This window comes from Mytilus edulis, chromosome 13 (assembly GCF_963676685.1).
Source record: "Mytilus edulis chromosome 13, xbMytEdul2.2, whole genome shotgun sequence".
Lineage (NCBI taxonomy): Eukaryota > Metazoa > Mollusca > Bivalvia > Mytilida > Mytilidae > Mytilus > Mytilus edulis.
The window spans coordinates 27,918,931-27,946,070 of NC_092356.1; the positions used below are offsets into that span (position 1 = coordinate 27,918,931).

At 33.5% G+C, this 27,140-nt stretch overlaps 1 protein-coding gene across 2 annotated transcripts; it reads right to left on the reverse strand.

The window, feature by feature from the left end:
• Positions 1–359: 359 nt before the first annotated feature.
• On the reverse strand, positions 360–26,883 carry LOC139501031 (methyltransferase-like protein 27). 2 transcript variants are annotated; one of them, XM_071289980.1, is made up of 8 exons: positions 26,796–26,883; positions 12,520–12,606; positions 11,833–11,892; positions 10,376–10,440; positions 9,788–9,907; positions 8,731–8,866; positions 4,097–4,189; positions 360–699 (listed from the first exon to the last, which is right to left on the reverse strand). In XM_071289980.1, the coding sequence occupies exons 2-8, from the start codon at positions 12,521–12,523 to the stop codon at positions 512–514; spliced, it is 666 nt and encodes a 221-aa protein (XP_071146081.1). In that variant the 5' UTR covers positions 12,524–12,606; positions 26,796–26,883; the 3' UTR covers positions 360–511. The 2 variants fall into 2 exon arrangements, with proteins under 2 accessions (XP_071146081.1, XP_071146082.1); XM_071289981.1 differs by lacking the exon at positions 26,796–26,883 and adding an exon at positions 17,125–17,251.
• Positions 26,884–27,140: the final 257 nt, after the last annotated feature.

Below are 27,140 nucleotides of genomic sequence, written 5' to 3' on the forward strand. Positions count from 1 at the left end.
GGGTTTGCGGCAACTGATTTATTAAGGATTTTGACCAAAAAATTTGCTTTCGGTTGACCTTTTGTGTGTGAAGAAATCAACTTATGAGCAATGTGAATGGATGTAAGGGTGTACATAATGTTTCAAATTTATTTATGAACAAATTCACTGTGTACATTACAATATCAATTTTGAAACACATTGAAATATTTTCCTCAGAATAATTCGAAAAGGCTACCAATGTTTTTATAAATATGACGTAAGATAAAGTTGGACATGGATATCAGAAACGTGCTTCGTTCGAAGATGGTTATGATACCATTTGACTTCAATTTCTAAACAGAATCACAAAGCACCAATATAACACATAACGTCTTTAATTTGTCAAGGTTTTTATTATAGAATGTTAAACATTTAGAAATCATTAGTACTATCGCCTATAGAAGAATAAATCTTACCATTTTCTTACCAAAAATGATATATTTCAATGATGCATATCAGTATATTAGTATTATACTTTGATTATAATTGCTCATAGAACTTTAAATATTAACACAAGTCCAGTGATATCTTTCATAAAGCTGAACTCGTTGCTCACTCTCTGTGAAACCTTTTCCCACTGTCCTCCCTTTATCAACTTGTCCATGTTTTGAAGAACAGAATCTACGTAACCGTTCCCATCTGCACATGGTCCCCGCATAACAATAACGATATGACCATCTAAAACGATAAAAAAAAAAATAATAGAGAGCAGACAATGAAAACTCTATATTTTGAATTGATTGTGCACATAGGCTCCCCAGTACTAAAACAATATATTATTGAAATACATAACATACAGGACAATAACAATACAATGTTATTATACATGCTATACATGTTATAACACTGTAACACTGAAAGTTTGCAGCTACTATTTAATATATGAAAGTGGTAAGGTTGCCGGGCAATATATTTGTAAACTTAACAAAACATTACAAACAGTTTAAATATGATGAAACAAGCAAACCTACCACCAAAAAACAAATCAATTTTGTATCTTAATGAGTTATGAAATATTTCATGAAAAAGTGGGACCTGGGATTTAGATTGATGACTTTTCAGTTTGGAGTTACCTTCCAGTACATAATTCTAATTTGAAACCCTGATACTTATTAAGTCATGAGTGTTTAATGACAAAGTAAATTTTAAACAGTCATTTTGTTTAAATAACCAGAAAAAGACGTTTGAATAAATGATTTCAAAGGTATGATGGAAAATTATCATGTCATGAATGACTTAATATATTTGAGACGCTAAAATCTTCTGTTTAACCATCCGTTTGGTATGTTCTGTCTTTTCTTTATGAAGGTTTCGATAAGGGTCAATGGGTCATTCATTTCTTTATTCTTTAACATTATTTTAGACTACTGTTCTCTATTCTTTATTTATTTTGCCACCTATTCTTTATTTATTTTTTTATGAATGAACACCCTTAAATTCTTTTTTTTTTGTTGCTTTTTTTCTCTATTCTTCATTTTATTACCCTTTATTATGCACTTTTTGTCCCATATTCTCTATTCTTTAAACCCATCAAGACACTTTTATTATAGTAATACGCATGTAACTACTGTGCAGGTAAGACTGACCTTCCCAGATAGCAAACATGTGTTGGGCCAATATTGGCATTCTGTTGGCAACATTGTTGGGCCAATGTTGGAAAACTATGTTGGGCCAACGTCATTTTGCTCATCGGCCCTCAGTTGGCCCAACATGTTGGGTCTTTGTTGGCCCAACATCAGTATGCCAACAAGGTTAACTATTTGCCAACAATCTGCCAACAATGTCAACTATTTGCCAACAGTCTACCAACGTCGTCTAGTTTTAAAATTATGTTGGACCAATGTTGGTCGAATAGCAGTATGCCAACGATGGCTTCAGTCTGTCAAACATGTTTTTCATGCATTTCATGTTATGTATTAAGAAATATTTATCATTAGTATGTAATGTATATTATATTGGCAGGTCAATCTCGGCTGTCATGTGGAGAGTGTGATATTATACTCGTGTCAAATGAGCAGCTGAGTTCAGTTGATTATTTTAACAACTTGCAGAAACTATATTCAAATTTTATTTGTTTTTAGGGCTGGTTTTAAGTATTTTTTGTTTGTGCATAAAATTACTCAATTATTAAGATAAATACTATTTAAATGACTACACAGATTTAAAAATATTAGATAAAGAGAATGAAGAGCACATTTTTTGGTTCGCACTTTATAATAATATCTAAAAAAAAATAAAAAAATCTGTGGTATAATACGGGGAGATAAGAACATAATACGTTGGCATATTGTTGGCACAATGTTGGCTCATATTTCAATATTGTCATGAAATATCAATGATATGTTGGTTTTTTTTTATAAATATACTGTTTTAAAAAATTTTGAATTATTCAAAATACTAAGAATTTTCTAGCTCTTGGCACAGACGGTTTAAAATAGTCCTATTTGGGAAGACTTTATTATTTGATTTTTTTTACTAAGTCCTCAATGCCCTTCAAACACAATCTATATTCTCTACGATAACTTAGAATCATTGAAATAAAGTTCGAATAAAATTGGTTCAGTAGTTTCAGTCAGAAGATCTTACACTGAACCAATGGATAACGTAAGTCAAATATCGTTGGGCAAGCTACTTTAAAAATAACAGTTGGTAAGAAAATGTTGGGCCAACATTGGGCCAATAACACCAAAATGACAGTTGGTGGAAAGTCGTTGGGCCAACAAGGGGCCAATAGTGTCAAAATAACTGTTGGCTGAGTTTTGTTGGGCCAACACGGGGCCAATAGTGTCAAAATAACTGTTGGCTGAGTTTTGTTGGGCCAACGTCGGTTTCTTGTTGTGCTGCCAACGCCAACTATTTACCAACTGTGCCAACCAATCACCAATGTTGGCCCAACAAAGTATTGCTATCTGGGTTTCTACATGATAACATAGGTTACCTCTTTTTATGCCCCACCTACGATAGTAGTGGGACATTATCCTTTCTGGTCTGTGGGTTCGTTCGTCGGTTAGTCCATCCATTAGTCCGTCCGTTTGTTCGTCCGTTCGTTTGTCCGTCCGTCCCACTTCAGGTTAAAGTTTTTGGTCAAGGTAGTTGTTTTTAAAGAGGGTCCAATTAACTTGAAACTTAGTACACATGTTCACTAAGATATGATCTTTCTAATTTTAATGCCAAATTAGAGTTTTACCCAAATTTCATGGTCCACTTAACATAGAAAAAAATAGTGCGAGTGGTGCATCCGTGTGCTATGGACACATTTTTGTTTCTGATTAGGTTCATATGGTTCTTTTTTGGTTTTCGTGAAGTGTAAAGATACCTTTTTAGTATGTCAATGGTATTACAAGGCGATGAGAATATCACTAAAAGTACCCTTTTTATATAAATTTTCTAAGATTATAAATTTAACATTATAAATTATAAATTTATCTCAAATAAGTACCTAAGTACCAAATTACTGTTGTTATTTAGAATTGAAGTCTTTTGTCTAGTTGTTGTCTTTTTGACATTCTCGGGTTAATAGCAAGTCTGGTCAATAGTTTAGCAATAAAGGGGTTTAGGTATAGAAAAATCAATATTTTCGTGTTGCTCAATATTTAGTTTTCTGTGTTGTGTTTTGTGTACTGTTTTGTCGTCTGTATGTCTTATTCTGTTATGGCCGTGGCGTTGTCAGTCTATGACTTATTAAATTGCATGTCCCTTTGGTTATTTCACTTCTCTTTTACATAAACGAGATAATTATGAAATAAAGATAAAAGGATTAGAAAGAGAAATGAATTAAAACAAATTGATATTCAAACCCATCAAATAAAAAAATACTGACAATATCATTGAATTAAAGATAAACAACAGTACATAAAACACAACACAGCAACATTTAGACTGAGCAAAATGTACCTCACCGATAATCACCAGAAGGGTATGGCATGCAGATCTGCTCCAAATATGGCACTCGTCGTGTTGTGCATTAAAGTCCAAACCCGCTGCTAAGCCAAATTCGGATGGATGCATTTTACAGTGAATATCTATACACGCGTGGATAGATTAATCAATTTTGACATTCAAAAGTTTATCATACCTTTCTTCGTTAATCGAATAAGATGGGACAAACTCTCCGGTTCAAGGTGACCTGCAAGAAATGCTCCAGCAGCAACAATACAGTCATAATATCCTGTAAATGCATTAAATATATTCTGATAATTATTCATTATTTTTAGACATTTGTAGAAACTGTCATAAACCTACGATTAGGATTACAATTACTTTCACAGGTAGCATTTTAATCTTGGGTCGTTTCAAAGTGTAAACCGTAGGTTCAAAACAAAGACTAACTCCGATTTTGAAGTTTCTAAAGTTAAACAAAAGGGATTTGAAAGAAAAATTGATAATAAAATAGAGTTTGACAGCTTGAGATGGGATCAGGACAACTCGGCCCAAATTCAAATCGCCCATCGACAATTTAGACCAATTTAAAGCCTCTGTTATAGACAGCTCGGACCAGTTTAGAATACAACTCGCTTGTCAGAGACCAGTGACTTTTTCGTATTTTTTACGGTTAATATCATTTTTGTATGTTTTTGGCTAGATTATTTTGTTCTGAGCCCCCCAACTAACCATTTTAGCTTTTACGTTTTAACCGTCATGCGCCAAATGGTAATTTTCTACCATCGTTAAAGTCAAATTGATTCTATTTTATACTGTGGTTTGTAAAATTTTCTTTATTTGTCAGAGGTCTCAATTATTTTAATGTTACCGTTATAATAGGAAAAAACATACAGTGATTCGTCAAAATCAGTTGATCTTCTAATCGTCATGGCGAAATGAACTCAATGTTTCATTGTGGAGTTGGGTTTTTTAAAATTTTTATTCCATTTTAACACAGTAGAGTCCGACTTTTCGATGTTAAATGCCCTTTTGCATTCTTATCCTCGTTAAAAAAGTAACTTAAGTGGCATTCAACATATACAAGCATTAATTTACATTTTAATTAAATCAAGCATTTGCATGTATAACCCCAAGATGTGTGTTTAAATTTTCTTAAAACATTCAGGTTGTCTTATTAAAGGTACACTAGTGTCTGTGAACCTAACTTTAGATTTAATGCAAGTCACACAATTTTGTTAAACGATGACCTTTTCTTAATATTTCTTTAGAAATAAAGTTGTTATATGTTATAAAAAACACGATATTACATCATTTTAGATTAAAATGCAAGTTGCTTGTTTAGATATCTGACTGCTCACGAATGTTAATGGGATCAAAATCAAACACATGACACATCATATGCATAATAAACGAATTATTTTTATATTTTATTAGAAATGAATTATAAACTGATATTTAAAAAAATGCCAACGCGAAGTATACTACATGTATCGTTAACCTCATAGAAAAATACCATTTACGTTATTTGTCAAGATTTCAACGTTATTGTTAAAAGATCACACAATATTTATGTTGGTTAAGGAGCAGTTGTGGATACAACAGTATAATCGTATAAAAATGTATGAATCCGACTATGTACCGCCCGCTTTTGTTTTCTTTCCCTCGTTATGGACGAAGAACACAGATTAACCATGGTAATATTTTAACACTTATATAACTATTTCAGATATTAGTCTGCAGTTCTTATGCATTGTACATAGTTCATTTGTCAATTTTTTCTTAGCCTCGTAGTCATAGCTTGACCTCCGACAAACCAATCATTCATAATCAGGGAAATATCTTAGACACATTTTGATAACCGATGTAAACAGTCTGTTCAGACAGGGAACCGGTAGGGATCATTGCTTTCCTCGGGGAAATATAAGTCTTCTATTATATTTTGGTAACAATCGTACCCGTTTGTATCATATGATATCTGAAATAGTTATATAAGTGTTAACGCGAGGCTTGGCCAGCCACAAAACCAGGTTAAACCCACCATTTCTATTAAGATGTCCTGTACCAAGTCAAGAAAAAAAGCAATTGATATCTTTTAGTTCGTTTTTGTTTTGTTTCGTTTGGTTTTTTGTTGCTTTTTAGTGTGTCTGTTGTTTCGTTGTTTTCCTCTTATACCGTATAGTTGGCTAATTTCGTGATATGGCGGATTTAAAACTTTTATCAATACCTTTGCGTAAACACTTTAAAATTGGCGGAATTTATATAAGGGATTTTGTTCTATCCGGGAAAATAAGCGAAAATTTACACTCCGCGAAAATAACCCGCAATACGGTTGTTGATGTATTTCCCTCGGTTTTAGTTTGTAACAAGGATTTTTGTTTCTCTCAATCGATTTGTGACTTTCGAAGAGCGGTATACTACTGTTGCTTTTATTATTTAACAACCAAAGATGAACACATACATTTTAACCAACTCCAAGAAACATATATAACCGTCTTAATTATGATTATTTTTTTTTATATTTTGAGAGAAACCCTTGTTTTTCGTCAACTGTAATCGTAAGTCTAAGTGTACTCCAAGGTAAAGATCTAGTGTCCGCACATGTCTATTTAGACTAAGGCACCAACCACTATCTTTTGTTAGGTGTATGCTATATCTTTCTTGGACAAACAAGTTGTTCTGCTTTAATAGAAAAAATAGTAATATAATGTACAGTTATTTTTTCCATGTTGTGTATGAAAACTGGCAGGTAAAATTTTAAAATGTCATTGAGTTGTTACCTTCGATTTAGATAAAAACGAAGCGTATTGTCGTAATGGGCCTTCGTCACTATCTAAAAGACACGTACTGTATGTGAATAGATGTTCGTGTTGTTCACCCTGTAGGTTTCTATGTAGCACTGTTTTTTTGTTTTTTTCGTCGTTATGGGTTTTTTCATTGTCTTGTTTGTGTGTTTCCAATTGATGAATTAAAAGTAAAATCATAAAAAAAAATGAATTTCGAGGAAAATTCAAAATGGAAAGTCCATAATCAAATGACAAAATCAAAAACTCAATCACATCAATCAAATGAACAATAACTGTCATATTCCTGACATGACACAGTAAAAAGTAGAAAATGGATGATTGAACTTGTTTTTTTTTTGCTCTTCAACTTTGTACTGGTTTGGCTTTAAGAATATGTTGATATAAGCGTCACTGATTAGTCTTATGTAGACGAAACGCGCGTCTGGCGTACTAAATTATAATCCTGGTACCTTTGATAACTATTTACACCACTGGGTCGATTCCACTGCTGGTGGACGTTTCGTCCCCGAGGGTATCACCAGCCCAGTAGTCAACATTTCGGTGTTGACATGAATATCAATAATGCGGTCATTTTTATAAATTTCCTGACTTTGAATTTTTCGAAAAACTAAGGATTTTCTTACCACAGGCATAGATTACCTTAGCCGTTTTTGGAACAACTTTTTGGAATTTTGGATCCTCATTGCTCTTCAACTTTGTATTTGTTTGGCTTTACGAATATTTTGATATGAGCGTCACTGATGAGTCTTAAATATACGAAACGCGCGTCTGGCGTACTAAATTATAATCCTGGTACCTTTGATAACTATTTACATCACTGGGTCGATGCCACTGCTGGTGGACGTTTCGTCCCCGAGGGTATCACCAGCTCAGTAGTCAACATTTCGGTGTGGACATGAACATCAATAAAGCGGTCATTTTTATAAATTTCCTGACTTTGAATTTTCGAAAAACTAAGGATTTTCTTTCCCCAGGCATAGATTACCTTTGCCGTATTTGGCACAACTTTTTGGAATTTTGGATCCTCATTGCTCTTCAACTTTGTACTTGTTTGGCTTTATGAATATTTTGATATGAGCGTCACTGATGAGTCTTATGTAGACGAAACGCGAGTCTGGCGTACTAAATTATAATCCTGGTACCTTTGATAACTATTTTATAGCTAGCTAAACCTCTCACTTGTATGACAGCAGTTGCATTAATTTCATTATATTGAACACGATGTGTGAACAAAACAAACAGACATAATACTAGATAAAAGAATTGTCTCTGCGTGTGAATATAGGGCCTGGTTCGTGTTGCTCAGTTTTTTCATTTTCTATTTTGTGTTTTGATTACTGCTTTTTGTCTTTGTCTTTTCGTCGTTCTGGGTTTTGTCATGGTCTTGTCTGTTTGTCATGGTCTTGACTGTTTGTCATGGTCTTGTCTGTTTGTCATGGTCTTGTCTGTTTGTCATGGTCTTGTCTGTTTGTCATGGTCTTGACTGTTTGTCATGGTCTTGTCTGTTTGTCATGGTCTTGTCTGTTTGTCATGGTCTTGTCTGTTTGTCATGGTCTTGTCTGTTTGTCATGGTCTTGTCTGTTTGTCATGGTCTTGTCTGTTTGTCATGGTCTTGACTGTTTGTCATGGTCTTGTCTGTTTGTCATGGTCTTGTCTGTTTGTCATGGTCTTGTCTGTTTGTCATGGTCTTGTCTGTTTGTCATGGTCTTGTCTGTTTGTCATGGTCTTGTCTGTTTGTCATGGTCTTGTCTGTTTGTCATGGTCTTGTCTGTTTGTCATGGTCTTGTCTGTTTGTCATGGTCTTGTCTGTTTGTCATGGTCTTGTCTGTTTGTTTTAAACTTATGTGTTCAATTCTCAGTTGCTATTTTTTATCTCTCCTTTGCCAAAAACCTTTGTCGTTTTTTAGCAGTGTAATGAATATTATTTTGATTATGTTAATATTTGAAAGCTTATATTTAACTTTAAAAATGTATTGTTGTCCTAAATAAAATTATTAATTTGTTTGAAATGTAATGGCGTTACCGTTTTTGTGAATGAGTGAATCCGCAGTAAAAAACTCTTGAAAACAGTTTCGATATATTTTCTTTTTTCTGGCTTCATTCAACATTCCTTCTGAAGCATCCAGAGCGTCCATTTCAACAAAGCCATTTCGTTTTAACTGTAAAAAAAAGCCCATATTGCAAAATGTTCGCGATTTAAAGTATCAAGATTATAATTAACTATGACCTCAAATGTTTTTTTTTTTTTTTAAATATTTATTTTTTGTACTTAAGGTACATTGTAGTTTTTGTAGTTTTTTTTTTAATAAAAAAAAAAACTTAATCAAATACAACAGGATTTTGATTCTGTACGCCAGACGACTGTTTCGTCTACATAAGACTCGTTTTTTTTTTAATAAATTCAAGTCTGGTGCTTTAAACAGAAATCACTTTACTGCCAACTTATCAAACAATTTACTCGGCACTGTCAGATTTTTAATATTTTCTTTACATTTACAATGCATTAAATAAAGAATAAAAATCTCGAATCCTTTCTGAATATGTTTTCTTGCTTTTCTGTTTTTGTTATGCAGTTTTCGCCAATTCGTTTTCAGTTTTAACATTTTTTTCTGTTTTTTGTTTTGCTTTTTGACGTTCTGCTTCTCTGTTTTAGTCTTTTTTGCTTTTCTGTTTTTGGCCTTTTTGGATTTTGTGTTTATTTAGGCTTTTGTTAACTGTTAAGGTCTTTTAATACATTTTTTGTATCTTTTTATACACACTTTTGCATTTCTGTTGAGGCCTTTATCGCTTTTCTGTTTGGACCCCTGTTGCTTTTCCATTTAGGTCCATTTTGTGTTTCCATTTAGGCCTCTTTGCATTTATTTCTGTTCTATAATTTATGTGTTTGGAGTCTGAAAGCGTTTTATTTTGATCGTGCACAATGAATGTAAATGTTAACAATCTAAGAAGATAAGCCAACGGTAAACATTTCCTGAGGAATAAAAAAAAATCTTGACTGATTGCCTGTTCTTTTGACAACGAGGTTGTCTCAGATACCTGTATGTCACGAGGGAGATAACCAGCCTAGATAACCTACGTACATGATGTCCAACTAGACCGGTACCAGCGCATACATCCAACACTTTGACTTTCGATCTATCAGATGAGTCGTATAGAGACATTACGGTATCAGCAGCTATTTTTGCTCCACGTATATTTGCCTACAATATTTAGAATGAAAAACTATCATCAACAATTTAAGGTATGTCTAGGTTTTAAACTGGAAAATTGAATATTTTGTTAAAGTTTACTAAATTTTGATTCAATTGGATTCATACATAACTGTTGTTTTTTTTTTCTAGCGATTTGTTGTGAAATTTTCGTTTAAGTAGTCATCATTAAAAAGTTCAAAAATCCAAAGTCACAGAAAAATCATTTCAAATTGAACTTAAAAGAAACTTTCGGTGAACCAAATTTCATAACAACTTATGTTTTAATTTGTATTATTTTTTTTAAAGATTTCTGGTCTATTCGATAGTCATCAATAAGGCAGCTAACATTTTGTTGTTTTCTTTCAGGATTGTATGCTTATTATGTGTTGTTAGTGTGCGTCTTTGGTTTCCATGTGACGATGCCCATTAATTTTTTCCAATAAATTACGTTATCCCTTAATATCTACAAATATATACCTCGTCAAACCCATGTTTCGGCCATTCGTCATAGTAACCAATAACTTCCTGTGGAGATAGTTTTTCTTCAAATAAAAAGTGTGGACACAGATCAGTGTGAATTTGTCAGATAATAATACAAATTAAGTTACATTAAAAACTGAAGCTTGTCTTAAACATTTAATAGAACTGATACATTTCCTAGTGCCAAGTTGTCGTAGAAAAAAAAATATAATTTATCATGTTATTGTATCAATCTTTTTATATATCATATTTATTTTAAATTTTCTTTTTGTGCATTATTGAAGCCGGTCGTCTTATCGTTTAAGTTATTCTACATATGTCATTTGGAGACTCTTTTATTTTCTGTCTTACTTTATATTACTCTTCCAAAAATACAACCCTACTTAGGACATAATAATGAACGTTAAATGGTTAACTTGGTTTAGATGTAAACCGACTCTCCGATATCTATTGGGAAGCCTACAACTCTCTTAAACCCCGTTATATTGTGTGATTTCACTTCATTTAAAGCGTCGATCTGATAGGTCAAACCGATTCCATTTGGTTTTTACCAATATTTAACTGTTATACCACTTTGTCCAGAACAAGGATTGAGAGCTCACAACTACATGTATGTTTAACACTGCCAAATTCCATATGTACATGTTTAAGTCAGGAACCTGTAATCCAATTGGTCTTCGTTGATTACTGTCATTAATATATCTTTTCCGTTTATTTTTAAGATATAAACGAAGTCGTTTTATTTTTCGTTTGAACATTACGCAATTTCACATGCCGGGCGCTTTTATGCAGTATTGGGTAAACTTATTGTTGAATGCTATACGGTCGCCTGTAATTGTTTCGTCAACTACACCCTCCCCTAACCATAGAAATCATTGAACTTTATTACCCTTTGTACATTAAAGGGCAATCTTCAAATCCATGTGGTTGTTTATATATCCTCGTTATTTGAATTTTGGTTGATAGTTCAACTGATCTCATTTGCAATAATGCCAAATCTCTTTTTTGTTACTAATATATTTTTTTCTAAGCAGCCTTTGACTAATGATTCGTCAGTGAGGTTTATAGCTCATTTGAACATATTTATATTTTTTCAAAAGAAATCGTGTGTAAAAGAGGGACGAAAGATACCAGTGTGGACAATCAACTCATAATTCGAAAATAAACTGACAAAGCCATGACTAAAAATAAAAAGACAAACAGACAAACAATAGACACAACATAGTAAACTAAAGACTAGGCAACACAAACCCCACCACAAATTGTGGATGATCTCAGGTGCTCCGGAAGTGTAAGAGGAGATTCACATGTGGCACGCGTCGTGTTGCTTATGTTTATACAAATCTGGTAAATAGTCTAATTCGCTGGGTCGTGTAATTCTTGTGTATAAAAAAAAAAAACTTGAGATAAACAAAAATTAAAGAATTTAAAATTAAAAATATCTATAAAAATACCCCACATTTCTCTTCGGTCAACCTTTTTCGTCCAATGAAATACATAGTTTCTGTTGTTAGCTGTAAAAAATTAAGATTGCTAAACAACTAAATAGAGAACTAAAATAATGAATACATCTCATTGCTTAAGAAATGAAGCAACACAATCAAAAGATCTATAATGAATGAACATTGTTTAAAAATTGATGCTTATAATTCAAAGAATAGTCACCACATGAATTTCCAGGACAAGTAAACACAACTTGCCAGAAATAAGTGCCTCAAAATCAAGTTAACTTCTGTTTTCACATTTTCAAATTAAATATTTTGGTTTTAAAAACATATATGTGGGGAATATTATTACTAGAAAAACAAATAAATAAATAAATGAAGCACCGCCCTTAAAACCTCATGTATTACTTGTCTGTTTTACTGTATAATCGCAAACTTTCCCCCTTTAGGCAAGGCAAGTAACTGAACAAATGTTTGATGTGTAAATACATCTTATCGCTTTTCCCGGCTGACCCGAGAATCTGTCCCGCTTGAACCTTTGCCGTTATACAGCATTCAGTTTTCCATTGTGGCGTCAGATATTTTATATTATCACGTCAATTTTTTTTTACGGGAACCTGTGTGATGTCTAGTAATGTCGGGAAATTCAAAATAGCGACAAGATGTATAGCTATTTCGTATCATTTCTTGACTTACCCATCGGGTCTAGTGATGTTTTAATATGAGTGTTAGATATCAGTTTATTTTCCAATTGTTCTTCTGCGCGTTATACTTATGATGTACCTAAAACAATAAGTGTATCAGCAAATTTCATTAATCAAATATATATATATGACAACTTAGTCTTCCTTGATATGACAACTTACTCTCCTTTGATATTACAACTTAATTTCCCATGGGATACCGACTTAATCCTCGGCAAGGGATTAACGTCATATTATGCCCCAGTCCCACTAGACCACGATCGCATCACGCTCATCGCGATTTAGATTAAATTCAAATCGTGGTGAGGTCTCGGTTTGAGCAACATAAAAATGCAGATTTTCGTTGTTTTGACGATGCTACTACGTCCTCATTACGCTTCTACAACGATCCCGCTACGATTATACCACGTTCTAACCTCGATTTATCGGCGATCTCATTACGATTGTCACGATCTTTCTACGCTCATCGCGTCCGCACAACGACCATACGACGATTTATGCGATTGCAACACGATCTTACCACGTTTCTACTGCGATTACGGCAAGCTCTTACATTGGAGAGTTTCTCGGAAACAACGCAGTCATGCAAACAAAATATGCGTAAGGGTAAGGGTAGAGGTATAGACAGAGAAAGATATCTGACAATAACGAATTATGATCCAGTAGATATCTGTCGGTTTAACCACTCCAACCTGATTCACAACTTATTGCTGGTCCATCAAGATCAAATGACGATGCTTTAGTTAACGATAGTAGGGAAGAAACAGGTGTGTCAAGCTTGATTGTGCCGTTGGAGATAAGGAAAAGAGGTCCAAATTACATACAGACAAACAAAAGCTGGAGACTTTTTATAAAAAAAATTATGACAATGACAATGAGCATGATGATCGTAGTATGAACGTGGTCAGGTCGTAAGACCAGCGTGACAAGGATGGCATGGGGGGGGGGGGGGGGGGGGGGGGGGTTGTTAAAATCGTATAATAGTCTTGAACAGCGTGGTATAAACGTAATACAAACGTGGTATAGTCGTAGTGGAAACGTGTTTTTGGTCGCTGTAGGAACGTGGTAGTGAGGTCGTAGTAAAGTCGCTGTGAAATCGTAGCTCGATCAGTATCCCCGACTAGCTTCGCACTTTTTTTTTTGCCATGACCGCACCAAGATTGTTTTGACATGTTCAAAGTTAGCCACGCTTATCACGAACATGAAATAACCAAACGACCGTACTACGACCTTGCTGCGATCAGCACGATCAAAATTTTCATTTTTTTCACAGATCGTAGTGCGATTGTGGCCTAGTGGGACTGCGATATTAGACATTTGCGGAAACGGTCATACACCTACGGTTAGGATCCACTTACACCTACAGGTGATAATCTTGGGTCGTTTCAAAGTGTAAAAATTAACCCTCGGTTCAGAACAAAGAATAAGTATTGTGACCGTTTCAAATAGTTGAATAAAGAGATTTCAAGGAAATATCGATAAAAAGCAATTCGGATTAAGACAACTCGGATCACTTTTAAAGACAACTCTGACCGGTTTGAATCAATGGTTAGTAGCTTTTCGTGGTTTTTACGTTTAATATGATTGTTTGCTTTAATTTGTTTTAGATTTTTTTTCAAAGCTTTCCCTAACTGACCATCTTAGCATGCTGTCACAACTTGTCATTTTGGTGCATATAAACAAGTTATGTTACCCTTTAATGTTTTATGACTGCCTAACGAGCTCAACTAGAAAAATGAAACAACACATATCTTTGAATGCAATGAAACTGTAAAGCAGAGATATATTTCGTCTTTTCATATACGATTGCCAAGCTGGCTTCAGAAATAAAACAAAGGACAACAGATCACATGTTTATCCTCAAATGCTTAATTGATAAATATACTAATTGTAAGGGAAGTAAATTTTATGCTTGTTTTATTGATTTTAAAAGAGCTTTTGATACTGTGATACACCCGGGGTATTTATCAAAATGCTCAAGTCAGACATTGGGGAAAATTTTAATGAATACACTTAATAATCTAAGAGTAAAAGTTGATTACAAACTAGGTCCCTGTTTTAACTCTTATATTGGGGTTAGACAAGGGGATGTTTTAAACCCTACCCTTTTTAATCTATTCATAAATGATCTACCTAACTGTTTACTAAATTGTCCTGATAGTGTAAAACTCATTACTAGTCGCATAGACTGTCTTATGTATCCAGATGATGTCATTGCATTTTCTGATTCTGCTGATGGACTTCAAAATCGCTTGAAGGTATTGGAATCATACTATGATACCTGGTGCCTAAATGTAAACTTAAAAGAAACTAAAGTTTTAATTTTTAATAAATGTTGACGCCACATAAAAGAGCCACATAAAAGAACCATTCTATTTTAAAAATGAATTAATTGAAACTGTTTTCAAATATAAATACCTTGGAGTTATATTTTAGTCAAGTGGTCTATTTGATTATGCAAAAGAAGACTCTTTAAAAGCTTCATATAAACTTAATAGATGTTTATCTGGCTCAGATGCTAGTATTGAAACAAATTTACATCTGTTTGACTATAAAAGCTTGAATTGAAAGAAACATAAAAGCTTGAATTGAAAGAAACATATTGTTTTGATGATTCAATTAATAGATTAAAACAACTTATTATGAAAAAGTTAAAGACATTATTTTTAAAAGCATGGTTCAATGATAAAGATAATGCTAATGGAAAGCTAGATATATATTTTTCTCATAAAAATAATTTCCAAATGGAAAAATATCTTGATTGTCAAAGTTTTCAATCAAGACAAATTTCATGTAAATTTCGCATATGTGCCCACCAATTACGAGTAGAAAAAGAGCGACATAAGAACAAACCTATAGAAAGGTCACAGAGGACTTGTAATTTTTGTTTTCATAAAGATATTGAAGATGAGTTTCATTTTTTAATAAACTGTCCATTGTATAATAAATGTCGGGAATCATTGTTTGCACAAGTTCATGAGCACTGTCAAAATTTTAATAACTTAGACTGCAAATCAAAATTTTTATGGTTAATGACCACTGAAGATAAACATATACTTAAAAAGTTAAGTATTTTTCTTATCCAGAGTTTTGAATTTAGATCCACAAATTATGTGAATGGCTAAATCTCTTTTAGTTTATCCATATATATATTTTAAATTCAAAAATTAATTTAAATACACATTTCTCTATCTATGTGTATGCATATTTCATCTATTAACATGTAAATGCTTATATATGCATTAATAAACTGCAGTCAAATCTCTAAGGTGCTTATCATATTCTTGCAATTGTGAAAGAAATATAATTGTATACATAAATATCTAGTAATTGGTTGCTGTGTGTACACGGGAGAAAAATACTCTTATATCTAATCAGTTGGGGCTGCATTTCATTTTTATGCAGCTCAAAACACCATATCTGTTTAAAGGGGAATAATCCTTACAGAAATTGATTGTTTCCCATATTACTTCTCTTTCATGTGCATGCAATAACTCATGTAACTGTTCAGTGTTCTTTCATGTATTTCATTTTATTATTTCATTGTTATAACACAAATCATTGTAACCATTGTATGGAATTTAAAACCCACAAGGGTCAATGATTGGATTAATAAAGTATTCTTATTCTTATTCTTAAACGAAGCCGTGTTGTAATAAGCTATCTTATATAAAGTCTTTCAAGATGATGAAATGCATTTAACTGCCAGACGCCAAATTGTTAACTTTTATTTTAATTAAATTAAAACAATTTGACGACTTTAAGGCAAAACACGATACTTTGTCCAATCCTAGGGTTAACGACATGTTCGTCCCCATCCCCGAATCCGCCATCTGCCTTAAAATTACGACAAAATTGAACTTTGTACAAACATCGTAGTTTCAAAATAGGAAAAAAGAAAGCTTTCTTATTCCTTTTTTTTCATCTCAGCTTAAAATGTTTTACTATATTTTGCGTACAACATAAATCTTAAATCAGTGTTTTAAAGTCAGAAAGATAGTTAAAACAATTTTTGGTAATTTCCGCCAAAAAAGAATATCCGAATAAAAGAAATCTTATTTGGATTAGTTTTAGACTCAATGGAATTTATAACGACTTTTTGAATATCTATTCCCCATATTTTTGGATCGAATTTAAAGGGGTCATATTTAATTTTGTTTTAAAACAGAGAGATTAGCTGGAGATCAATCAGACTTCATTTAGATGGACGTGTCTTAAAAATTAATACAGTAGATACGAAGAAATTTGGGGAAGGGGGGAGTAAAAGATTGGAAAGAGAAACGTATTTTCTGTTTATTTAACATTTAAAATTTAGGTAGTATAACATCTTCCTCGGTTTTTCTTTCTCTATTAAAGCATATCATTGATGGAAAGAAATTCAAAAGTAATTAATCCAAACTCAAAAACCCTTTCAGTTATGATTTTTTTTTTCATACAACGATTTGAAAGTACTCAATTTGTCAAAGTCTTAATCGTCACTTATTAAATAAAAAATGGGAATAGATTTAACAGAAACATTAAAAAAAAAAGTCTACCATTAAATCGCAACTTTACAATAAGTCTAAACCCAAACAAAAGTTATCAATTTAAAACTTACCAATGAAGTCGTATTTCCCCCTTTCTTTACCCTACAATAAACTTTCCTAGGTTCCGTGGATTGCGGAATATCGTCCACATCTAAAACGTTTACGTAAATTAATGACGTCATGTGTTAAAACAGTTATTGGCCAATCAAATCGGTATATAGAATTTAATCTGCACGAGCTCAGGGTGACCCTTTAACACTCCTATACGTCGTTCGGGTTAATAAGGGTCACCTGAGCTGTGCAGATTAAATCCTATATACCGACTTGCTTGGTCAATAACTATTACTTAATTCAATTGTAGTTATCAAATTATCTTCATTTGTCTGAGGTCTCAATTATTCAAATGTTACCGTTATAATTGGAAAACATAGACAATGATTTGACAAAATCAGTCATTTTTTTTTAATCGTCATGGAGAAATGAACTCAATGTTTCTTTATGGAGTTTTTTTGGACCTTCGTTAGGTTTTTTTTACCATGGTGGAGACTTTTTTCTTCGACTTATGGTTTCTAAATGCCCCTTTGCATCGTTTCTTCGTTTAAGGTGGTACCTAACACTTTAACTAAAATTTATTTGGCTCGTTTAATTTTCTTAAAATTTTGACAAAGTATTTACTTTGACCCTTTGACAAAAATATAAAAATTTCAAAAAATTTGAACCAACCGTTGAATCAGAAAAATTACACTGGTTATATAGCAGTTTGACAAACACTTATTTTGATCATTGAGAAGCTTAATATTCCCTCATGAACACAACGTCTTTAAAACGTTCTGCTGATTTTACAGAGTTATCTCCCTGTAGTGTTAGGTACCACCTTAAATATATATATACTAGTAAGAACACACCCGCGAAATCGCGGGCATATACAGCTTGTGAACTGTTGTAGGATGATTTTTTTGTAAAAGATATTATGTATGGAGAATTTCATAAAAAGTATCAAAAGCCCTCTCCCTTTTTCCAAAGTCCGATATTTGTTTCCTTTCTATTAAATACAATTATTTTCGTGTTTCTGGCCTCAGACAACAATTATTCTCCTCCTTTGCCATACAATGCATCTTTTGGTAAAAGTCAAATTAAATAAAACATTTGCACCGCTTCAAACATGAAATAAATGTAACTACTTATATATAGACCATTATTAGTCTAATAACATATGCTTCTAGGACAATCAATCAGCGCTTTTTCTTTTGAGAACCTTGTAAAACTGCCAATGGTAGGATATGAATCTTGTATAAATGATTAAGACCGACTTAGGCTAAGTTGAGGGGTGGTCGTAGGGATCCTAATCCCGAAATCCCGGGCATAAAAACACGAAATCCCGAGATGCAGAGTTTAAAGAAATTCATATCCCGAAATCCTGAAAATTGAAAAATATATTCCCGGATCCCGTAAGGATCAATTGCAATCTCCAAATCCCGAACTTAAAACACCCGATCCCGACGTCCCGAAAAAGGTCCTGCCTCCCTCTAATCTCTACCTACATTCATTTTTGCCAAATCACTACGTTCACTTTCAACAATAAGACTAGTGTTTATGCCCCATTTATGAGCATTATGTTTTCTAGTCTGTGCATCCGTGCGTTCGTCCGTTCGTCTGTCCCGCTTCAGGTTAAAGTTTTTGGTCGAGGTAGTTTTTGATGAAGTTGAAGTCCAATCAACTCGAAATTTAGTAAATATAGTGCCGATGTGGCATCCGAGTACTATGGACACATTCTTGTTTCAACATGTTTTGCTTATTTTAATATATATATGCAACTGGTATGACCCCTTAAATAGTAAACATTTCAAAGAAAACAGTAGACAGAATACAGAGAGTCTCTATATATAAAAGTAGTATAATCGTAGTTTACATGTAGATAAACGCGAAAAATAATTGTCATCTCTAAGGAGGTATAATAGTTGTGGTTCTTGCGATCTAAACACCATGATATGAAGAACACTCTGATTGGCTTATTTATTTTTCATTTTTGTTATCTATCTTACGATTGGTTGACTGTACTTGTGCATATATATGCAACTGTTATGACTCCTTAAATAGTAAACATTTCAAAGAAAACAGTAAACAGAATTCAAAGAGTCTCTATATAATCGTAATTTACATGTAGATAAACGCGAAAAATAATTGTCCTCTTTAAGTAGGTATAATAGTTGTGGTTCTTGCCATCTAAACACCATGATATGGAGAACGCTCTGTATTTATTTTTTATTTATTTTTCATTTTTTGTTATCTATCATACGATTGGTTGTACTTGTGCATGTTTCAAACCGGAAGTCTTATCTATGACTAAAATTCAGTCTAATGACGGAATCAATATCCGGACTCCTTTTTTGTCGTTTTTCTCCAAACATAACTCAATCTGAATGATCATAAGAATGGATTACAAATGCGACTATGCATGTTACCTATAGAACACAGAGGCATGATGATTAATTTATCGTGGAAGGAAGACAAGCGACACACAAAATGAGGTCTTCTCGTTTAATAGTATAGATAGATAAGTAACCCAAAACATATACATACATTACATTTTGAATTAAATCAAGCATTTCAAAGTATAGACCTTTACACATTTCGTTTAAATATTCTGAAAGCACTCAAGTTGTCTTTTTAAGTACTCAGATGGATGTGAACCTAATTTTAGATTTATTTCAAGTCATACACTTTAAAAAAAAAACCACTTTTTTATATTTCTTTAGAAATAACGCACAATATGCATGATTAAACATGACATTACCTGCCCTTACGTAGACACCCCCAGATTTTATGGTATACAATTCATCGTGATCTAATTCTAACCCTGGTAGTCATAGATTGACCACCGACAAACAAATATTTAACAATATATTATTGGCAATGATGTACAGTTTTATCACAGGTGTGTTGACTTGTTTTGCTAGGCGAAAAATATATCCGAACTGATATGCAGTATTGACACATTACATGAGACAAACCCAATAATTATGCTGAGGGTATGTAAACAATAAATAGACACACTATAGAGTAAAGGTTGAACACGCAATCGGAGAATTAAAAAAAAAGCACACAAAGTTATGGGGACTTTGTGGCGATTCACAGCTGTGGTGACCATAACTTTCTGCAGTTGTGTGTCATCCGAAAAGACGTATTTACATACTAAAATGATATTATTTCATTTTTCTATGCATTTCATTTGGAGTTAATTTGTTTATTATTTTGAGAGTACCCCTTGTTTTTTCGTCAATTTTTATCGTAAGTCTAAGTGTAATCGTAGGTATAGACCTGGTTTCCGCAAATGTCTATTATCGTTTTATAAATGGCAGCAGCTTTATAATGAAATAGATGATTGAACACTAAAAGCGACCTCATAACAACAAAGATAAATATAAAAACTGATTATGAGATAGTCTGGGCAACACTTACTGTTCAAGGCAGCTACCCAATTTACATAGGTTCCTACTACAGAAGACCTTCAAGTAAAACCGATATAATAGAGGAACTGGAGAAGTCAATCGAACAAATAACATCAACGGTAAAGAACAACATGCCACATATTATACTAGGATGTGACTTTAACCTGCCAGATTTCAAATGGGACAATACCACAGTGAACACCAACCCACAGTATGGACAGGAGATCAACTCCAAACTTGTTGAGATAGTTACAGAAAATGACTTCATTCAGATGGTAAAAGAACCCACCAGAGGGAAAACCATACTTGACCTGATATTTACCAATAACCCAGGACTGATAGAAAGAACACAAACACAGCCTGGAATGAGCGACCATGAAATCGTGATCACAGATATCAACATCAAAGCAAAAACACAGAGAAAAAAACAAGAAACGTCTTTATTAATAAAAAAGCCGACATGAATAGTCTGCAAAATGATACTGACCAAGCCTTTACAGATCATTTAAAGGACAAAGATAATCTCACAAACTCCGTCGAAGATAACTGGAACTTTTTCAAAGACACAATTGTCAACAGTGTAAACAAGCATGTCCCACAAAAAACATCGTTGGGAAACAAGATGTGCCCTGGATGAACCATATCATCAAGCGACTAATTAGAAAACGTCAACGCAGATACAACACAGCTAAAAACTACGATACATCAGAAAACTGGGAAAAAAACAGAAAAGCTAGAGACATTGTCATGCAGACCATGACAGAAGCCCGTGATAAATACATCAGGGGTATATTGAACGACGAAAGTGCTAATGAAGAACAGAAAAAGCCTACCATGGGAAAGAAATTCTGGCAATACATCAATTCCAGGAAAAAAGACACTGTCAACATGTCAACCTTGAAGAACAGCTCAGGAACAGAAGTAATAGACAGTAAAGGGAAAGCTGCTATACTCAATGAACAGTACGATAGTGTATTTACAGACGAAGATATGAATACAATGCCATCTCTTGGAAAAAGCAACATCGACGACATAGAAATACTAAGAGTAACAGAAAATGGCGTAACCAAACTTCTCAAAAAGCTGGACACATCAAAAGCCATAGGGCCAGACATGATACCAACTAGAATCTTAAAAGAGGCAGCCGACCAAATATCACCATTTTTAACATACACATTTAATCAGACTGACAATAGAACACTGAACAGTTGTTATCGTGGGATTTTGTCTGATGCTTGGTCTGTTTCTGTGTGTTTTACATTGTAGTGTTGTGTTGTTGTTCTCCTCTTATATTTAATGCGCTTCCCTCAGTTTTAGTTTGTTACCCCGATTTCGTTTTTTGTCCAGATTTATGAGTTTGAACAGCGGTATACTACTGTTGCCTTTATTTGACATCTGGGACAGTACCATCAGACTGGAAGCTAGCAAAAATCACAGCTATTTACAAGAAAGGTGATCGCACACAAGCAGTCAACTACAGGCCCGTCCCTCTGACCTCTATATGCTGTAAAACAATGGAACATATCATCTACCGCCATGTAATGAACCACTTGGAAAAACACAACATTTTAGTGGACTACCAACACGGTTTCAGACAATATCGCTACTGTGAAACTCAACTGGTGAACACCATCGAATCAGTAGCAAGATCTTTGGACATGAGAGAACAAATAGTTATGCTTGTCTTAGATTTTTCCAAGGCATTTGACACAGTCACACACCAGCGGCTATTGCAGAAAATGAGCTACTACGGTATCCGTTGAGATGTTCTTGGTTGGATAAGCGCATGGCTTACTTAACGAAATCAACGAGTTTGTGTAGATGGTGAAATGAGTGATATGAAAGCAGTACGTTCCGGTGTACCCCAGGGGACGGTCCTTGGACCCTATGTTTCCTGCTGTACACCAACGACATAGGCGATTCTATATCGCCATGTACCAGTATATGACTGTTTGCTGACGACTCCCTTTTGTACAGAAGCGTTCACAGCTCGGATACATGCCAGGAGCTACAACATGACCTTACGCAACTGGTAGATTGGGCAAGACGCTGGCAGATGACATTCCATCCCGCAAAATGTTTCATCCTTAGGGTAACCAGAAAACGCAACCCTGTTGTTCACAACTACCATATGATGGTACATTACCTGGAAACTGTTCAGCACTACCCATACCTCGGCTGAGAACTATCAGTGGACATGAATTGGGACCACCATATAACAAAAGCAACATCAAAACCAACAGAACACTTGGATTTTTAAGAAGGAACTTAAATAAGTGCGCACAAGACATAAAAAGAAAGCGCATACAAAACATTAGACCGACCTCACCTTAAGTATGCATCTGCAGTGTGGGACCCATATAAAAAGTGCCATATTAACCAAATCGAGATGGTACAATGAAAAGCTGCCCGATTTGTAACATCAACCTATTCTCGGGAACCAGGAACTGTAACGAACATCCTACAGACACTTGGCTGGCCAACAATAGCAACACGCAGACAAGGAACCAGGCTCATACTCCTTCATAAGATCCTACATGGAGAAGCATCAGTCATTATTCCAGATTACATCAGGAGACCAACTGTAACAACCCGACAATACCACAGAGACAGGTTTTCCAGAGTCAGCACTTCAACGGATGCCTATACAGTTTCATCCCAAGAACAATTGTTGACTGGTACCAATGCAACTACCTGAATGTGCCATCCAAGTCCCCACAACATGCGCCCTGGGGTCTGTGTGTGGCAGTTCCTGGCGTAACTATTGAAACCTATTTTTAACCCTTTACAGTTGTTGCAAACATCACATAATTTTATTTGTTTTTGTTCCTGTAAATACACAAAAGTTTTTGTTATTTTTAACTTGGCGTGTACTGGTTGACACACGCGCACAGTATATCTGCGTTATGGAATTACCGACTTCAGATTAACCACATAGAAGTAGAAGTAGAACACTTTCTTTCGTTTCAATCATTGTTATCAATCTTGCTTGAAAAGTTGAAAACAACACGTTTCATATTTCATGCGTCCAAAGCTCTTTTTTTATTTACCTTCATTATGAACGCTCAAAGCCAAACATTTGAAATCCGAGGATGTATAAGTACCGAATATGTCAAAAATATCTAAAAGAAATAGCCCAATTCATCTGAGGTCAACTTTGCCTGAGGGAGTTGAAACCTTAGTTTCTTAATAATTTCAAAATTTATAAACGGACATTTTAGAAAGGTTTGTTAAATCATGTCAGTACCGAAGTACTGACTACTGAGCTGATGATACCCTCGGGGACTGATAGTCCACCAGCAGAGGTATCGACCAGTGATGTGAAAAATTGAAAGACATCCCTTCAAATTCGTAAATCAGGCGTATCGAACAAAGTATTATTTTTTTGGACAGTATGTAGAACGATATTAAACAAAATGTGTTTGACATTGATACAATCTTTCTTGGAAAACGCTTTTTCGTTAAAAGTTCTAATAAATCATCTATATTTAGTTTGAGGGAATTCCCCGGTGGCCTCCATCTTGGAACCTTAGAACCTTAGGTAATTAGGTGACACCAATTTGATATTCCCGGTTCCCGCTTCGGAAAAATATCCGGGTCTATTTTCCGCATCGATTTTTATACATAAATATTTAAAAAAAAAAAAAAAAAAAAAAAAAAAAAGAAGGCTAGGACCATTCGTCACAAAATGAAGAAAAAAGCATGCGCTCAAAAAAATAAAAAAATAAAATATCAGTATAAAAACGTTAAAATATTGAATAAGAATGCGGAGTCACATGTTATAGGCGACCATCATATTTATAACATAAAACAACTGAAAAGTATGCAAATCAAAGAACAGCACTAACCCCTTAAAACTGAGATAAACTCAGGTGTTCCGAAAGCATTAGTAGTTCCTCCTTCTTGCAAGACACTTAGTACGTATATATACTGTGTTGCTAGTTTTGAGTCATGTCCGGTGAAGAAGGAAACACATATATGACAATTCAATGGAGATCATTAAAGGCAGTTGAATTAATTTTTCAATTATTTGGGTCAAGATCTGGTGTTCTCAGTAAGTAACAGTACTCGAGTAACAGTAAGTCATAAATACGCCTAAATTAGAAATAGGCAATATATGTCTTGGTAAACAGTGACAAAACACTTTAGCAGTTGATAAATTAAAGAAATGGCAAAGTAAAAGGGGTAAATCAAGTTTCATCTTGTTTTGATAAATATTATTAATAAACTATGATTATTGTCAGAATCTATGATTTTATGTTTACAAAAAACAAATATAATCGCTTGCCTCTACTTTTCAAGCTTTGCTTCAAAAATTTGGAAATTAATTTATTTTTATTAAAATTTTCAAATCGCTCGCTCGCCCCATTTATTGGTGTGGAAAAATCTGTAGAACATTTTGTCATTTTAGACTAAACGACGCCATGTTTGTTATTATCCTCTGTTAAATGATTTACCTATGTAAAAGGAAGAGGTCGAAGAGAGGAAAAAGAGCTTCCCATGGCAAAAATTAAAATAGAAATGATGTGGTCACTCCTTACTTCTCATTTCGTTTTCAAGGAAAAACAAAATTAATTACACAATTCCCAATTTAAATACCCTTTGTAGCAGTATACTAGTAATGATTGAAGAATTGAATCTTATTCTTACTTATTCAAATTTTCATCGAAGAAGTATATCATGCAGTTTTATTCAAATGTCATTGTATTGTAGTGTACTAGGTATACGGAAAGTCGGAAAGGAAACGAGCGCTGTGAGGAGATTGGCACACTGAATAACCTCCGTAGTGGATATTTTAAAGTGTGCACAAAGTTTTTGATGTTGTTTTGAATAGACAGAAAAAATATTACAGTCATTCCTTATTATTTAATTCTAAATTCCATTTTAAGCCGGACTAAATCATGAAAATACGCAGATGACGTCACGGTCAGATGACACAATTATGTCTATGAAATGGTAGACACAACACCGTCAGCCAATCAGAAGACACGTTACATCCAAAATTTGATTATTCTTTAACGTATGAATAAGTTAAATCTACCTTAAATAATAACTACAATGTATATATGTAAAACATATAAAAAAAAAAGTAAAATCACAAAAAATAAGGTAAATGTAAAACAAAAAGTCTGTAATTCAAAGGCAAAATAAAAAAAAACAAACACTTCAAACAAATGAATAACAACTGTCCTAGTATTCCTGACTGATTACAGGTTATTTTAAATACACTTTTACAGTATTTCGGGTTTTTTTTTTTGTTTTTTTTTTATAATATTAAACATATTTTATTAACAATCACCTGTTACATCAACCCTCAGTTGCCCAGGGGAGAAACTATAAGGGGCCCCGATTTTTACAGTCTCATTTTTCAGGGAAAAAGCAAATGAGAAAAAAAAACTCCCACTATGAATCATTAACATCAACCTTTATAAATATTATCTATCCTTGTACAATCGTACATGTACCTGCAATCATTCTCGATCTATTATATATCTTTACCTCTCACCATATATAATTTTTTCAATAGAATGTGTTTCTTTTATCTTTATTTATTTCTCACAAAGACTACCTGTATTTATTAAGCAGTTTCAATTTTATCGTACATCAAGTCTTTTGTTATGTTAATTTCAATTACATTTAATTTCTGGTCGAGTTATCAAATATATGAAGGCAGACTTAAGTATAATTTGCAATAACCGAACATTATACCATAGCAAACTATGGTATAATTTAGTTATAGCCGGATTTATTTTTTAGTAATAGTGCTATTTATATTTGACCTTGACCACAATCATACCATAGATTTATGATGGCACAACAATTTAGATTCTTTTAAATATAATTTTGGCCCTAAAAAGAGCCTTTTCAGCAAAAACTGCTTTTCAAACTCAACATCGTCTTTTGTCGTCTAAGTCTGCGTTGACAAGATTCAATCGTGGCTCGTGAGGTTAAGACCAGTGCTTTTAAATAAAGCTATGGTATAATTTACGAAACACCGCAAAACAATCTAAATGATATGAAATATCTATACAAACATGTAACACTGTCGATATTGTTTGCAGATGTCAATCATTAAGTACAATGCTTCAGCTAACGTTTATACAAACAAATCAAGCTATACAACCACCGTCTTACTCTACAGGCATTAGGAAATAAGCTCTAAAAGATAAAAACTTTGTTTATAAAAAATCATAAACGTCTCATCATTTCAATTAATTTCCAAACAAAAAAATCATAAAGCTTAATTTGGAATTTTTTAAATTAAAATTAAATTTATCATTTGACAAGCTTACCTCTTTAAGGCTACACACCTTTACTGGAAATAACACTTCTCAGTTGGATCAGAGACATATAATACAGTGTATTATTCATGCATGTTTCTGGTTGGATAAATATGATTATGCTGTAAATGACACCCTTGAATGAAATTATCACCAAGATTAAAATCAATATGACTACATCAAATGAGGTTGACGAAGTGTATTGCATTTTTTATAATCATTGGTTTTTTTTTAGTGGTTTTAATGGCTTTTTTTTTTAATAAGGATAATATATTTCAATATGTTATTACTTACTTTTTCTGTAGCTGTGGATAGAATATATGAAAAGATTAAAAACCAATTCTTCAGAGGACAATT